The following is a 16,021-nucleotide window of genomic DNA, read 5'->3' as shown; positions in this document are numbered from 1 at the left end:
CAAGGACGTATTAACGAGTTAAGTAAAGGGTAAAGACATTTTGATTCCTTTTCATCCACCAAATGAAATAAATGAAAGCTTCCTTTGAGTCCCCATTTTTTCATTATTCTTTCTTTAATACAATCTGTAAGCTTTCTTTCCTCTCATTTATTTTCTATTTTCATGTAAAATTTGTTATCACTTTGGGAAAGATTGATTACATCGTTATATTAAATAATCACATAGAGAGTCTTGATATTTTTATCCTCATATGATTTTTTTAACATAACAAATATTAGTAAATTTCACCCTAATAACCAATTTGTGAAAGATCTATGTACACATAGTGCGGACATACTTGTCTTTATGTGCTAACAAAGCTACCACATAGTATTGATAAATAATTATTGTAGACACATAGTTTCTGATGCCCGCGAATTACCTTTTTTTTGAATTTTTGAATTCTTCAGAATCACTGCCATTCATTGAATCCAAGGCACTATGTGAAAAAGTGCCTTATTTGACAGTTGAGGGCCATCAAATTTTGCAAAATTTGACGCACCATCCCGTCAAATTTGCCTGTCAAAATTTTCAATATAGAATTTTTTTTTTTTTTTATGGCCCAAAGACATCAAACTAACTAAAAAATGCAATTACCCAAAGCTGTAGAATTTGTCTAGGGAAATTTTGACAGTTGTAAGCCATCAAATTTGGGCAACTTTCAACTTGAATTGTATCTAATAAAAATTAATTTTTTTTTGTTGTAGTTTAGTAAAGCCCGCAAACAAATATACGATATCCAGTTGTACACCAAGCCGTCCAACAATCAACATCCAGTCATTCAAACTATTGTCACACAATCCATAAAAACTATATTTCACTAAATAAAATCTAAAATATAATTGCAAATCTAGTTTGTTAGATAATTCACATCCAAGCCATGCTGATTACAATGAGTTCTTGATTTACAAACAACCGATCTTGCCATCATCATCATCGAAGCCTTATCCGAAAGATTTTTGAGTCAGCTAATTAGATCTTGTTCCTCTGTGATTTCCATCCATAGTCACATGTTACAATCCGATCTTGTTATAAACCTAAATGAACGAAAACAAAAGCATTTATCAAAGACAAAATATTATAACAAGTATCATCTTTACGAAAGCATTTGTCATAACTCAATAACTGAAATTCAAGAAAAAAGTGCTAAGGAACTGAAAATCTAACTCTCAACATCACAGAAAAAATTTCAAAGGTAGTACTTACAAAAGGCAACTACTGAAAGTTGCATCTCTTAACAAGCCAGGAAGACAACATTTTAATGATCCACAAGTCCTGCATTGTGTAAACAAAGATCATGCATGATGCCTATATATATATATATATATAAAATAGTATAAATATAAAAATTGCACCATTATCTTAGAATTCAGTTCGTGTTTACACACTCTTTAAAGCCCCACCAATCCAATGTTCAGATTCTCAGTCAGTGAACCCATCCATAAAAGACTATATACAGACATGAAAAATATCAAACCCACTGACCATACTCAAATGCAACTAGTATAAGTCATCAATCACATTACTTATTTGTGTTAAGACATAAAATATAATCATGCAATCAAAGAATGCCAAGAACATTCACAATCACACAAAATAGCCATATTACTCACCAATTATAGTTTTCCTTGTTTTTATCTTCTTTTGAAAGAGAAATTGCAATAGCTTGATATATATCTTCATACTCAAACAATGCATCATGTATTCAAGTTCCTCTGCAAAATAAAGTTGGAAAAGCACTAAAATGAAAAAAGCAACTTAACATTTAAAAATCACAAACCCATCATCTAACCAAGGCTATGATATGTTCATGGGAGATAAAGAATATATCCTAAAACAGGAACCCATCCCTATCAGACTCAATAGCACCTCGTATTCATCAATTAACTCTAAAACTATAAACTACGTACTGCTTTCCAGCTAAATGTGAGGGAACTATAACACCCTGAATTTTTAATTCGTATCTCGAAGAAAAAATAAATAGTGGAATTTTAAGAAAATCTTGAAAGTGGGATTTAGGGGTAAAATTTTAGGATGTTTCTGATCATTTTTAATGGAATCTGACCTCACCATTAGATTCAAAATGATCGAGAAACATAGTTTAGCCTGTAAGCACGTTCAAATGCGAGTCCGAATATAAAAGTTGCAAAATCCTCGATTACCGGGTCGGACCAGGCTAAAACAGTGACTTTTTATTAGAGCAATAATTTTTAAAATTTGATTATACCATTGGGTTCATAATGAAAAATTATTGAACATGGACTATTTATTTGTCATTTTTGGAGATCAGGAAGTCGAATTATCGTCAAAAACGAAAACGACATCAAGTTTAGGGGTCACCTCAGGCCAAAAATGTAACTTTTTAATGGAGACATAATTTGTAGAAATTGACTGCATCATTAGATCCAGAACGAAAAATTAGGCGAAATAGAGTATTCATTTGTCAATTTTGGAGTCCGGATGATCAAGTTATCATCGATCAAAACAATAGGCGAAATACCGATTTCGTCCCAACTTTTATATAAATAAAATTTAATTTTTTTTTTTATATATCTCATCTTCTCCAACCGTCCAACAGCCAACAAAAAAAAATTTCGTTTTTTTTTCTCTTCAAATTTCAACTGTAGATCTACGACAAATGGTCCACTTTCGACGATCGCCGCAGAAGAGAAAAAGATCCGCAACCTCGACATCTACAAAACCCACCCAACCTTTCTTCGTTTCACTTTCTATTTCACCCGATATCGTAAAGAATCAGCTGTATTTGGATACGAAAATTTCGAAACTTTGACCTCGGATTTCGTCCGTTTCGGGGTCAAACCGTCTTCCGACGCAGAAGGGAGAAACGTCCGCAGCCTCATTCTCTACATAACCCAACCAAATTCCTTCCGTTTTCTCGTCTTTTTCACCCCGTATAGTCAAAAATCAGCCGTATTTTTATACGGAGATTTCGTAACTTCAACCTCGATTTTCATCGATTTCGGGGTCAAACCGTCTTTCATAGTAGAAGGGAGAAGAGACGATCACATCAAGATCTTCGAAATCACCCGGTTGATTTCAAAAATCAGCCGCTTCGAAGTTCGGTTCGTCTCAATTTCCGCACCGATCGCCTCAATTTCCATGCACACTCTTTGATCCTTTCGCCTAGACATTGTAAGGAACTTTTAATTTCTATTAATAATCGTAGATTGTGAAAATTGCATTTAGGATTTTATCTAAAAAATTTTGATGAATTTTCAAAATATAGAATTCTTTTGTTATTTCAAATTCACGCCAGAAATTGCATGCTTGATATGTTTAATTGTATTTTTAACAAATTATACGTGGGTAAGGTATTTTAACGGGTTATTTCAATAAATTGGGTCTTGTGCACTGCTTGGACCCTGTTTTGGTTTGAGTTTTGTATTTTTTCAATGTTATTGATAAAAATAAATTTCATAGTTGAAAAATGTGATTTAATATTCAAAGAACTCATATTGAGTTGATGAATATCAGAAAATGGATATTTTATTAAAGAGACTGAAAATTGTAAAAATCGGAAAAAGGGAAAAAGGGTATGAAACGGTAAAATGTCAGAGTCACACCCGAGGGGTGATGTCTGCATTTTACGTTGTTGTGTTGTATGTAGGTTGGTGAACAGATATCCAGGGATAATATTGTTGGTTGCATGTTTATTTACTTTATGTTAGCGCGAGGCGCTGTTTACATTTCAGTTATGTTATTTATTTTAGGCCGGGTGGCCACACTTGCATGGTAGGAAACTGGATATCTATTCTCAACCTTGTATTGTTAATTTCTCTTTTGTTTTCACATGAAAATAATATATATAAGTAGCTATTTTGTGAGCTGTTAAAGAGTTTGTGAATGCCTGAAGGGATAGTGCATCATATCATCCGGAGTGGTGTACTATCCTGGGATGTATGGTAGGGACCACCAAACTCATACGTGGTATGGGACGCGTATGAGAGTGGAGTCACAACTGGAATCCGGGTTTATTCCTCTCTATCTTTACCAGTGAACTTGTAATGTAAAGGTGGTCGTATACGAATGGTTTGCATATTTGGGAATCATATGTACGCCTGATAGGCATAGACGAAGATGATTGGTCAGTGATCACTAACAATCTATAGTAGTCGAACTTTCTGACACATCGAAAAGAGACTCATTGCTTACGGTCATGTCAAACGGCCAGCCTGAGCCGGATAAATGGTCAACCAAACGTGGTAAGTGCAACGACTGGCCACAAAATCATGAACTAAAAGCCAGAGAGAAATTATAACATCATGTCCCGACTGGGAGCGATCCAGTCGTGAACCCCAACACTCTAATTCCAATACTACACCATTATGTATTATGTATCTGTTGCTTTACTTTTATATATAAAATGAAATGCATGTTTAATGTTTCTATTTGATCAATTAGATTTGTACATAAAGAAAATGGTATAGTGAGTACTCTTGATTGATGTAATCTCAGTTTTAAAATGTTTAGTTGCTCATCCCTGGCTATATGTACCAGTTAATCGTAGTTTCTTCTGTAAAATTTTGTATATTTTAAAATGATTCAGTATGCTTATTCATTCATGCTAGGAAGGGTTATTGGCAGAAATTGTTTGTTTCCCTACTGGGTAACCATTGTTACTCACCCTTTCCTTCTCTATTTTTTTAGTTTCAGATTCAGAGTTTGGCGAGGCAAGTATAGAGTACGAATGAGGATCATCTGATTGGTCAGATAGACAACCAGAGTTCGTCACCTGGTAAGTACTAGGGCTATACCCCCTAGTGGTGTCAATTCCCCAGGTAGTTTTATGGATTCTGTCTTGAGTGTTAGGATTTCTGTCAGAGTGAGAAATTTTGTATAATCCTGTATTCTGGTTATTCTTCCGCACTCTGATCTTTCGTACGTTATTAGACGTATATAAGCTTCCGCTAGTATTATATTTTGTATATGTATGCAGGATTGTATGTCGTTTATCAAGTGCAGGTAAAACGCCTTGGAATACTAACATAAACAGAGGAAACCATGCCGAAATTTCGAGGTGCTACATAATACCTCGAGATCTGACAAGGGGATTTGTGTTAGCGTTCGGCGGGGCGCCACAGGAACAAAGTACCATGATCAAGTAAGTTGAGCATGAGATAAAAGAGAATCCCAACAAGATGCAATAACTGAATTATCGTAAAACTAGAAGGTTCATCCAAAACTCTTATCATATCCAAGCTTCCCATGATATTGCCCTTTTTGGAATTTATGGCTGGAACCTTTAAAATTTTTGTTCAACCAACCCATAATGTGGAAGCCATCTGCTCATGGTCTGACAAATTTTTTCCTGCACATACATTATCCATTTAAGAAAGAGAAACATCAAATACAAAAGCAAAGGTATCGCATTCATGGGAACCCAAAAGTGTGAAATGAGAACACAAACTGAGGAAGTGGATAGTGGATGTGTGTTTAGTAAGAGCCCAAAGTTCAAAGTGGATTGTGGTACCCAATTGAGAAAGGGTTACCAAGAACTAGGTTATACAATGTTTGTGAGTGGGTTTAAAGAATTCGGTTAGTAAGGACGAGATTCCTAAAATATCTTGCTCAAGCTTGCATCTCCCTTGAGTCAAACTTTCATACAATTTTTTTTGAAAGGTCAGTAGAGTTAAGGCAGACCTAGACTAAGAAGGGGTTCAAGGGATTTGAACCTAAGACCTTGGGAACAACCTCCACTAGATCTTACCACCAAACTATTTGAGGAATGAATAACTAATCCTAAAGAGATCTTGTAGAGAGGTTTAGTGTTTGTATAGAATATTATAGCTTTTGTTGATCCCTTTCAACAAGTAATCATCCTTATTTGAACTGTTCCTGTATTGGTTGCATTAGTTTTTGCCTGGGTCTAAAATGAGGATGACAATGATATGCAACTATTTTAGTGGCGAGAGTGACACATTCACACTTTGCTATGTTGTGTGCAATAAAAGTTTCACACCATTTATTTTGACAACGACGCCTTATCCTAAAGATCCGGGTTGGCTAAACCAATCCTGACATTCTATTTCACTCTATCTAGAGCCAAAGTCTTCTAGTTATTTTGACATAATGCTTTCAAAACATGTTTTTCAAGAACAATAACAATAATAGTAATAGCAAATAAATAAACTGATGAAGAAAACATCTCTTAAATTTAAACTGTTTTAAAATATTTAGAAATTGTTTACTTGAAAGTCATCTCAATTGATTTTTCTCGTAGTTTACTACCTATTAGGATTGCTCTTGCATTTCTACAAATGCTTCTATCCTAATTATATTATCTATTTTTTATTTTTTATTATTGATGGGTTTGTTTGATTTGTGCTGGCATAATTAGACTTTGTTAAAATTTTCTATGTTCAATTAGATTGATTTGATGGAAGATAAAACTAACATCCATGAGCCTAAAAAGATCTTACCACTAAGCTATTATGAAGCTTTTCAGTTTTAAGTTAGATAAAAACACCTTAAATTTTCTCTAGCCATAGTTCTTTTAACAAGGAACACACATATCAGATGTGATCATTACCCTACCACCGAAGCAAATAAAGGCAATAACGACAAATGTTCACTGGCAATTCATTACACTTATGTAATGAAAAAAAAAATGAGCCTAAAAACAAGTCAACAAAGAGGCTTTCAATATATGTGAAAGGCAAAAATAAATGCAAGTAAAAAAAAACTCAAAATCAACCAAAAAGGAGGACTTGTCTAATTGCTGTCATAGTTACTAATGAAAATCCTATAACCACTCATTTACCTTGTGTCATAGTATTTGGTGCTTTTGCATTATAAATTTCCTAATAAGAAAAAAATTCAGATTGACATCTCAACAATCTAATGCAGCTGCACTACCACAAGAGTGAATAAAATGATACATTGGCAAATCGAAACATTATATTGCTATTTTCCATTAGCTGGTTCATAAGGTAAGGTGCATATTCCAACTCATGGACAACATCATTGCCAACACAATCACAGACCTCCCAGTGATTCCTATGCGGTGAGCCACACAAAGTCTTCAAATGCTCTCATTGAACTATATTGAATGCATTGTTAACATTGCATGTTTGAGAAAAAAGAAAAACAATGAGACAAGCCTTAAGATTTAAGTTATAATTTTTTTTTTAAAGTAACAAAGAACCCAACACAAGAAATAAAGAGAGCAACATAAAAGACATTTTAACACATAATAATTCTAGAACCCAAGATTTTGTTTTTAATTGATAGAGAAGCTAAACCAGAGAACTTTCAAATTGCTTACTATTTCTTTGCCGAATAATGGACATAAATGAATAAATTAGGGTGTTTCCTAAAGCCTTTCCCTTAAAAAATACCGTGATTTTTAAAAATAAACTTTAAAATCATTACCTCAATGAAAGGAAGAACAAGGTGCATTTACGAAGCCTCCTTGTTGGATAGTGGCAGATCAGTTCTCCACAATTTCCTTGTACCTCACATGCTCCACCACTCAGCTTGTGTTTTCCATTTATCTATCAAAAGAAAATCCTCCCAATAAATAAAGGAACCAATATGGGGTAACTTAACTGATATTTTTTTTATGAAAGAATATACACCTTTGAGATATTCATTTGATAGCCTAGATTTCATTATCCACTCCTTACTTGGAATCGTCGACTTCGAAGGCATCTACAAGTTGACGATGTAGTTTTATTGAACTTTCAACAAATCGGGAAAAAAATTGTATCTTGACATAATCTCTTAAAGTGACAAAGTATATAAATTTGTAATTGGATGGGATTTGAATAATAATGAGTCCCAAATAAACCTAATCTGATCTAGACATGAGTAAGCAAAGACAGATAACAAAGGCGTATACCATACACATACATCATACATGGATATATATATAGCTTACATGGGAAGACAGATAACAACGTTGCTTTAGAGAGAAGCAAAGGATAAAGGTGAAGGGGGGTGGTAGTGGCCTAGTTGGTGGTGGACCCACTTGAGAGCAATGTTCAATTTCGTGGATGGTCAGGATCATACCATCCCAAATAACATTATCAAGACATGGTGGCACACATGCAGTATGAGAACCTAACAATTATGAGAGATTGATGATGAGAAGTGATATAATAGTAGAAAATATTTTAAAATCTCATCTTGAGCTGAGGCAATCTTTCTATATATATATATATATATAAATATTCCGAAACATTCCTGAAATATTCAAATGTTGTTTAAGGTCAATATTTTATTATGTGGATGAAACATTTTAAAATGGTACAAAACTTTATAAAGTATGGTAGTAAATGTACCCCAATCCAACACTAACACTGGATGCAGAGCAGGAAATGGTTTAATATAGTTTACAAATTGGTTCAGTCAATCACTCGTTTGAGCAGATGATCATCATAACTGTCTTATGGTGCATTAGCCCTCATCCTAACCAATTAATTAAAGCCTAATGAAATTGACTTCTCCACTATTGGATGCATCAACATTCTTGACAGGAACCCACATGTCTCCTCCTTAGGTTCCACCTAAAACCCAAAAATCAAACAAGCGAATACATCTTGTAGATACAATCTGCTCATAGTAAGAGTTGTACAGGTTTAATATACTTTTAACTCAGACAAACTATATAAATTTGTAATTGGATGGGATTTGAATAATAATGAGTCCCAAATAGACCTAATCTGATCTTGCCTTGTCAAAAGGAGGATGATTCACAATACACCAGATGCAAATTATTTCCACGTTGCAGTGATAAAGATGCAGATGTCAAGAGCTTAACACGTATAGAAAGTGTCAGAATTGACTAACCCTAAAAAATAGGATTTGTAGACTCAAAGTCTCAAACAACACTAAACAATGTGAAAAGTAAGAAATGTTTATGCAATAAAAAGATAAATGAAATACGTAATAGCATATCTTACAATTTGTATCATATACCCATAGACAAAATATATATATGTATAATTTATATATCTGCTTAAAAAAAAATCAATTGGAATAGGTAGAATGGAACTCATACTCTATGATAAATGTTAGTTACTATCTTGCAAGGAAAGAAAAATAGAAATTCGAAAAGGGTGCACAAAAGTCAGTTTAAGTGTCAAAATTTGACACAAATACTTCACCCATTTAAAAGATCTTCCAAAAGAACTCACGGTATCAACTGAACATTAATATCTAACTGTCTCCTATTCTCCTCTTAATTTTTAACTTTGAGATCTCTAACTAGAAGCTACACATTTAAAATAGAAACCGAAAACACAGCTCTAATTTGTGTTTGGTTTCACATAAATTAAACAATGCCTCTACTTTGGTAATAGTTGGCTACACATCTCACGACGTAATACTTACTAAAGATACCCACGGGTACCGCACGAGTGGTAGTGCTTGGAATGTAAACTTCATCAAGATAAGGTCATTGAAAGTGGGGAATCTTATTGGACTTAGGTTGAATGGAGAAGCTCAATGCTTGTATTTCTCTAAACTAAACTAAGTATAGGAGTCAATATTGAAAAAGAGCTATCATATATAGTTTCTCTAATTATTAGTTTGGTCTTTCAATAAGATATAATTAATGTTGCTTTAGTTCCATCAGCACTAAACTAATGACCATCCTGCATATTGCAGTCTCATCTAATCAGATTTCTTTTTTTAACATAATCTACAAGTTTTTGGAAGAAAATTGATTCGTATAAGTAAAATCATGGAAACAATATTATATCATCAATTATGAAAGTAGAAATTTAACCTAATCCTGAGAATTGAGGAGAAAACCTTTGTTTGATTTTGGAATTAAACCCAGAGGAGATAAACTGCAACAAAAAAGTAGAAAATTAACCTTTTAATTGGGAAATGAAGTGTGAGATTCATGTGTGCACATGTGACCTTAGAGACACGGAGCAGAGCGAGTTCTATGTTTAGATCCTTCAACTAGCTTAACAAATCTGGCTTTGAGTTAGCTTTGAGATCATGAACCTTGATCCTCACTATTCAAATTCACAGAAAAAATCAAAATCATATCCAAGTAAATAAGGTTTAAAACCAATTTAGAGATCAAAGAGTTCGTGGAATCATAAACCCTAGATCTCTTCTTCAATAACCTCAACGGCGTTATGGATCCACCAACCTGAGAAATCAAGAGATCACTTTGAGGCTCCAGTTAACCCTAGATTTTATCTTCATAATGACTTTTTTTCACTCCATTTTCAGCATTGAGAGATTAGAGACTGAGAGAGCGATCAGATAGAGAGGAAAATGAGATCGAGGGAGACATAGAGATCTTATAGTTTCTCACAATCGAGAGAGAGAGAGAGAGGAGTTTATCACAATCGGGAGAGAGACAAAGAAAAAGTGAGAGGGAGAGAGGGAAAACAAATCGCATAGAGACTGAGAGTGTGAGTTTGACAAGTCAAAATCCATGGCCCATGCCTGTCAAATTTGGGTTTTTATAATTTGTCTGTCGAAGCCTAACAATTTTTTTTTTTCAATTTTTGAAATTTGAGAATTTGATCTTATTTGAATCCTTAGATTGTGGCCAAGTAATGAATTGATTGCAATAATGGCACAATTATAAAGTTGAACTTTCAAATTTGGATATTAGGGAGATCAAATAATAATTTTAAAAATATTGAATTTAAAGTGGGCTTTGAAATCTACAAGATACTCCATCGTTTCTTCTGATCTTTTGAGTATGCAATGTCTAAGAGGTGTTTTAGTCTATTCTAACAAAAACATAGGGTTTTAACTATGACTCTACTCTATGAATTTAAATGAAACTAGAATTACATAATTGAAATATTTTTAGGTTTCACATATTTTACCTTTGTATGTTTGTAAAATTTTGACAGCTCTTTGGTATTTCAGGATTATGTCAACCACACTTTGATACTTTGGGAGTCGATGTTTGGGTAGAACTTCGGTTATGTGAGTGATTGGGAAGTTCGTTGGGTTAGTAATTAGGTGATAGGGACAAGTGGGTAACACTTTGGAACAATCCAATGGTGTTTCAGGAATTTCGGGCAAATGATCGATAATATTAGGGAAAAATGGGAAATGGTATTACTTGTTACTTACGTGTCCTCTTCGTCACCTATGTCCATTAAATGATCATGAAATATATCATTTTTTTTTTTTTGTCAATGAAATAAATTATGGTAATTTATTTTTTTTTAAGAAAAAGTGAATGAATCTTACAGACGCAAAAATCTGCAATCCACCTCGGGATCCAAATTTTGATCAAAGCCCACAAAGATATCACAAAAATAACAAAAAGAGAAAAAAAAATTCTTAAAAATAGATAACAACGAGATTTACATGATTCGACAAAGATGCCTACCTCCACAAATCCTTTTTTTTTTTTTTCAGATTCCGTTTCAAAATGTCTCTTCCCATATAAAGAATCGAGATTTGTTGTTAATGCCAAATGATGCTAGGCTGATGAATCCAATGACTTGGCGCCACGTGTATGGAAATAGACAAGAAATCCAATCATGCAAATTGGTGAGAAATTTGGGAGCAGATCCTCTGTAGCTTGATTTTCCTTTAGTTCCTTGTAGCAATTTTTGAAAAATGTATAAAATACCAAATTGAAAATAAAATAACCATTCAAACATGTTAGATTCATTGTCTAGATCAGATTAAAAAAGATTTTAAAACAATAATTCAAAAAGAATTATTTTTTGTGTTTAGAATGGATGGCCACTGAGTTCCTAAATTTAAACCAACGGATATCTTTCTCCAGATGATGTCACATTCTCAACTGTTGGTTAGCACTATAGAGGATCAGCTCCCGATAATTTTTTTCTGTTTTTCAATGCACGTAGTGTTACACCATTGGTTCATTAGCACCCATTTTTATCAACAACAACCCCCCTCCTCAACTACTAAATCGATCCTTATCCAAGTAAAGTAAATATCCACATGGAAAGAATTGATCCTTTTATATCAAGATTCTTTCCTTAATTAGATAGGATCCAATCCTGATACTTCCACCTGACACGATTAATATATTTCGTGTGGTATACATGCTGATTGGTGCAATAAGAATAGTCTGGATGAGAATGGTTTTATTACTTTACAAATTCCATTTTCTTCCATGAACTCATAGCTTACTTGAATTTTTGGGTCCTACGGTGCAAGATATAATACTTGCACAAAAAATTAACAGTAGAAAATGATTTTCCAAAAATGGTTAAACAATTATACAAAAGTGATTTTGTTGTAATTTTCCCTGTACAATTGAGTACAAGCAAACAATTTGTTGAGAAATAATTTGTTGGAAAATCTGAAATGGTGGGTACATCTTTGCAACTACAGTAGTGTAAACAAACCCAAGGTCTTTGTTATAGGTGTCCAATCATCTCCATCATACAAAAACTCGGAAACTTAATTTTATCAACTCGGACAAGTCAAACCCTTTAAAATCAGTTTAAAAAGTTATATAAAATTTCTTCTTAATTCTACATTTTTAGGTTTTATTGAACTTTCCTATTAATGAAAGTAATTTATTTCCAAAAATTCTTATCTTGAAAATAGAACATTTGAAATTGTGTGCTTAAAACGATTCACAAAACTCATGACAGTTTACTTGATTCGTTATTTTAAACACTATTTGAACCGACCAACTTTATTGGATCCTATATGATGAGATTTTTCAGTTTTCGGAGTTATCTTGATAGTCTAGTAAGTAAGCTTTTTCTTTCTTAGCAAGACAACAAATTATTACATGATTGCAATGCATTTTTATCAGTTGAGAAAGATTAGTACATCAAGTGCACGTGCAAACAGGTTTGTATTACAAGCAACAAACCCTGAGACAATAGTATAAATGAAATGAAAAGCAACATAAATCATCATAGTTTTTAAGGATTTTTTAGGAGAGACCTTGTTCCATGTTTCCAAAATTTCAGCTGGCTTTTTAACAGTTTACAGGTATGCAAAAGTGAACCGTCTTCAACCAATAAAGATCACAGGCATTTGTAAGGTCCTTCAAGGTGTTGAGTGTATATTTTCCTTCACTCGAGTGTGTCATACCCCAGTTAAGACCCGTGACCCTCTTATATTCATAGTACCCTACTTCTCCAATAGAGTGGTCTTTTGGAGTCGTTGGTTGGTTAATAATGGTATCAAAGCGCTAGGTTCGTATAGGTCAAGAGTTGGATTCTTTCCACCATATGGGTGAGTGGGAGTGTTAAGTGTATATTTTCCTCCACTCTCGGGTGTTTCATACCCTAGTTAAGCCTTGTGACCCTCTTATATTCATAGTTCTCCCTCACCCCCCTCTTCAACAAATTAGTCTTTTGGAGTAGTTGGTAGGTTAATATGGTATCAGAGCACTAGGTTCGTATAGGTCACAAGTTAAATTCTTTACACCCTTTTGGGTGAGGGGGAGTGTTAAGTGTATATTTTCCTCCACTCTCAAGTGTGTCATACCCCAGTTAAGCCCCCTAACCCTCTTATATTCATAGTTCTCCCCCTCTCGAACAGATCGGTCTTTTGGAGTAGTTGGTTGGTTAATACAAGGTACCTATCAAGCTATGAAAGACAAAAAATACCTCTAGTTCCACTACTTTGCTAAGACATGCAAGCAGATTCCTTGTTGAAGCGAACACATCCATCCCTCTTTTGGGTGTCACGCGGGAAGGGGGAAGGAAGTAAATTGCAAGACATTTTAAACAAAAGCTTTAGACCAGTGAGCATACCTTACTATAACTCCGAATTGCGTTTCTGGTCTTGTAAATCTCATGCTCCAAGGATTGTCCCCATGGGAAGTCAACCCAAGATCTCAAAGTACTGAGATCTGTCAGATCATGAGTTGGCAATTGTGAAGCACGACTTACGTGGTCCATTAAGTACGGCTGGACAGACTTGAGCCATACACAACAGACATCACAAACCCATTGTGGGTCCCCCATTCGGAACTTCACCGGCAACAAACTCCTCCCTTTAGAGCACTCACTACAAAATATCCCACCACAAAACCAATAGCGATACCTGGAGCACATAACAGGGTGGAAACGCATGATACAATACATACAAGCTGAAGCAGAACTGTCAGGCAACCATTTTGGTGGTTCTGCTTTGATAATTTCTTTTGTATTACCAAAATTTGTCTCAGTGAGAGTTTGAGCCATCTCCTTCCATGCCTGCTCAAGAAGATGGCTTGATAACCATGAAATCCCACATTCATTGATATTGCCCAAAGCAAGAGCGCTCACTTTCCCTCGGGCCACAAGTAATATCTTGAGTACTACATCCCACATAGTTAGCCAGTTATCTTCTTCAACAAATTGATTCCACCCCATGTCCTCATTAGGGAAGTAGTCGCCATTTGAGCAGAAGCCTCTACTCCAGTCGTTGTGCTCACTTTCCGACATTGGTGGAAAGGAAACATGTATCCAAACCCCAATTTCTTCTGAAAGTGGTGAGTCATGGTAGAAGTATCTACCTTGTTTTGAATGGCCAACATCTAAACTTCTTTGTCGATGATTCTCCTTTGCAATATTTTGAGGTGCCTCAATGTTAATTCCTGGGAGGCTGGGACTTTTCTTGGCTTCGAAAGCAAACAGCCGCTAAGGATGTGTTGTCTTCGGTATGCTTCCCAACTACCATGGATGCCTAACCATCAAAATATCCAATCAATCAACATTTCAATACCCAAGTTTCAAACCATAATTATAATTCCCATATCAAAATATAACACAAATAAATGAACAAAAAACTTGAATTGTTAAACTGAAGCAACAACACCCTCACCCCCAAAACAAAATAACAAACAAACACTAACCAAAGAGGCAGTTTGTGGAGGAGGGTGGTTCAGGCTAAACATGGGGATAAGAGGTTTGGTTGGTATAGTGATGAGGCTAGAGGTTCGTATGAGTGTTATGTGTGAAAATGTATTTTGAAAGGAATTGATAGGGGGATTAGATTCAGAGTAGGGGTGGGGGACAAGGTTAGATTTTGGGAGAATGTTTGGTGCGGTGATTCGTCTCTGGCAGCTCAATTTTCATCCTTGTACGCATGTTCGTTAAAAAAGAACAACTCTGTGAAGCATTGTTTAATTCGAAATGGAAGCACATATTCTTGGGATTTGGGCTTTAAGAGGAATTTCAATGACTGGGAGTTATCTGAAGTAACATCCTTCCTAGATCTCCTAAGTTCGATCTAGCTCAGATTATCATTTTGTGCCCAAAAAAAAGGGTGAATCAAACAGACCCTTAACTTTCTTCATTCAAAACAAACTCAAGAGAAGTAATTTCAGAAACAAAGATTCAAACAAGCTCTATGGCCCCAAATAAGAATTCCCTTAAACCAATACATCCCAATCAATCAATCGATCAAAGCAATTCAGGTCAATTCCACCAAAACAAAATCAAGTATTCCAGAAAAGGAAAAAAAAACACAAATTAGAGATCTTTGGGAATAATGGAGAATGATTACCGGACCAGAAATAGAATTTTGGGTTCAGTGGTGCGTTCTTGTTCTTGGTCTAGAAAGAGAAGAGAAACCCTAGATTCCAAAGTCTCTAATTCTTCTTTTGTTTCCTCCATTAATGACACGGAAGGTAAATCGTATATTCTACGTATTAAAGATAACTTAGACAGATCGGATTGGCTAGTTCAAACCAGAATCATAGACAACAATCTGATCCCAAAAACCGATTCTTTGAAGTTTAAACCAGAGAACCGTTAAGTACTTAGCGGGCGCGCCCAGAAAGGAAAAGGTGAGAATTTTTATCGCCACAACAACTCTTTTATATAAGGGTGCTATAGGCATCCCAATTATTACTTGAGGGAACCCACACCGTAGACAAATATTTTTGGCTTACGTGGGTTAAAAGTTTTGGTTTTCTCCTCTAATTGCAAAATAATAGAGATGAATTTTATTTCACTATTCATCTTGTACAAATACCAATTGTGTCCCCATCATTTTACATAAATACCATTTTTGAATTCCCTTTTTCAATAAAAATATGTTTTAA

The 16,021-nt window shown here is 34.7% G+C and overlaps 1 protein-coding gene across 2 annotated transcripts; it reads right to left on the bottom strand.

Annotated features, from left to right (window-relative positions):
• Positions 1-857: 857 nt before the first annotated feature.
• On the bottom strand, positions 858-15,725 carry LOC147405033 (uncharacterized). 2 transcript variants are annotated; one of them, XR_015178055.1, is made up of 6 exons: positions 15,481-15,725; positions 13,743-14,658; positions 7,638-7,710; positions 7,432-7,553; positions 1,246-1,314; positions 858-1,076 (listed from the first exon to the last, which is right to left on the bottom strand). XR_015178055.1 is itself a non-coding variant. In XM_086441154.1 (5 exons), exons 2-5 carry the CDS (start codon positions 14,415-14,417, stop codon positions 1,046-1,048), a joined length of 897 nt encoding a protein of 298 aa, XP_086297280.1. In that variant the 5' UTR covers positions 14,418-14,658; positions 15,481-15,725; the 3' UTR covers positions 861-1,045. The 2 variants fall into 2 exon arrangements, 1 of the variants encoding a protein (XP_086297280.1); XM_086441154.1 differs by lacking the exon at positions 7,638-7,710 and having other exon boundaries at positions 861-1,076.
• Positions 15,726-16,021: the final 296 nt, after the last annotated feature.

This window comes from Akebia trifoliata, chromosome 4, assembly GCF_017979445.1.
Source record: "Akebia trifoliata isolate Shusen 1 chromosome 4, ASM1797944v1, whole genome shotgun sequence".
NCBI lineage: Eukaryota > Viridiplantae > Streptophyta > Magnoliopsida > Ranunculales > Lardizabalaceae > Akebia > Akebia trifoliata.
This window is presented reverse-complemented; position numbering and strand designations above follow the sequence as displayed.

Excerpts from the sequence above, each read along its gene's own strand:
- LOC147405033 (XM_086441154.1), bottom strand. The coding sequence starts at position 14,417 with ATGTCGGAAAGTGAGCACAACGACTGGAGTAGAGGCTTCTGCTCAAAT. Across the intron at positions 1,315-7,431 it reads TTGTTCTTCCTTTCATTGAG|GACTTGTGGATCATTAAAAT; the intron begins GTAATGATTTTA and ends TACACAATGCAG. Across the intron at positions 1,077-1,245 it reads ACTTTCAGTAGTTGCCTTTT|GTTTATAACAAGATCGGATT; the intron begins GTAAGTACTACC and ends TCGTTCATTTAG.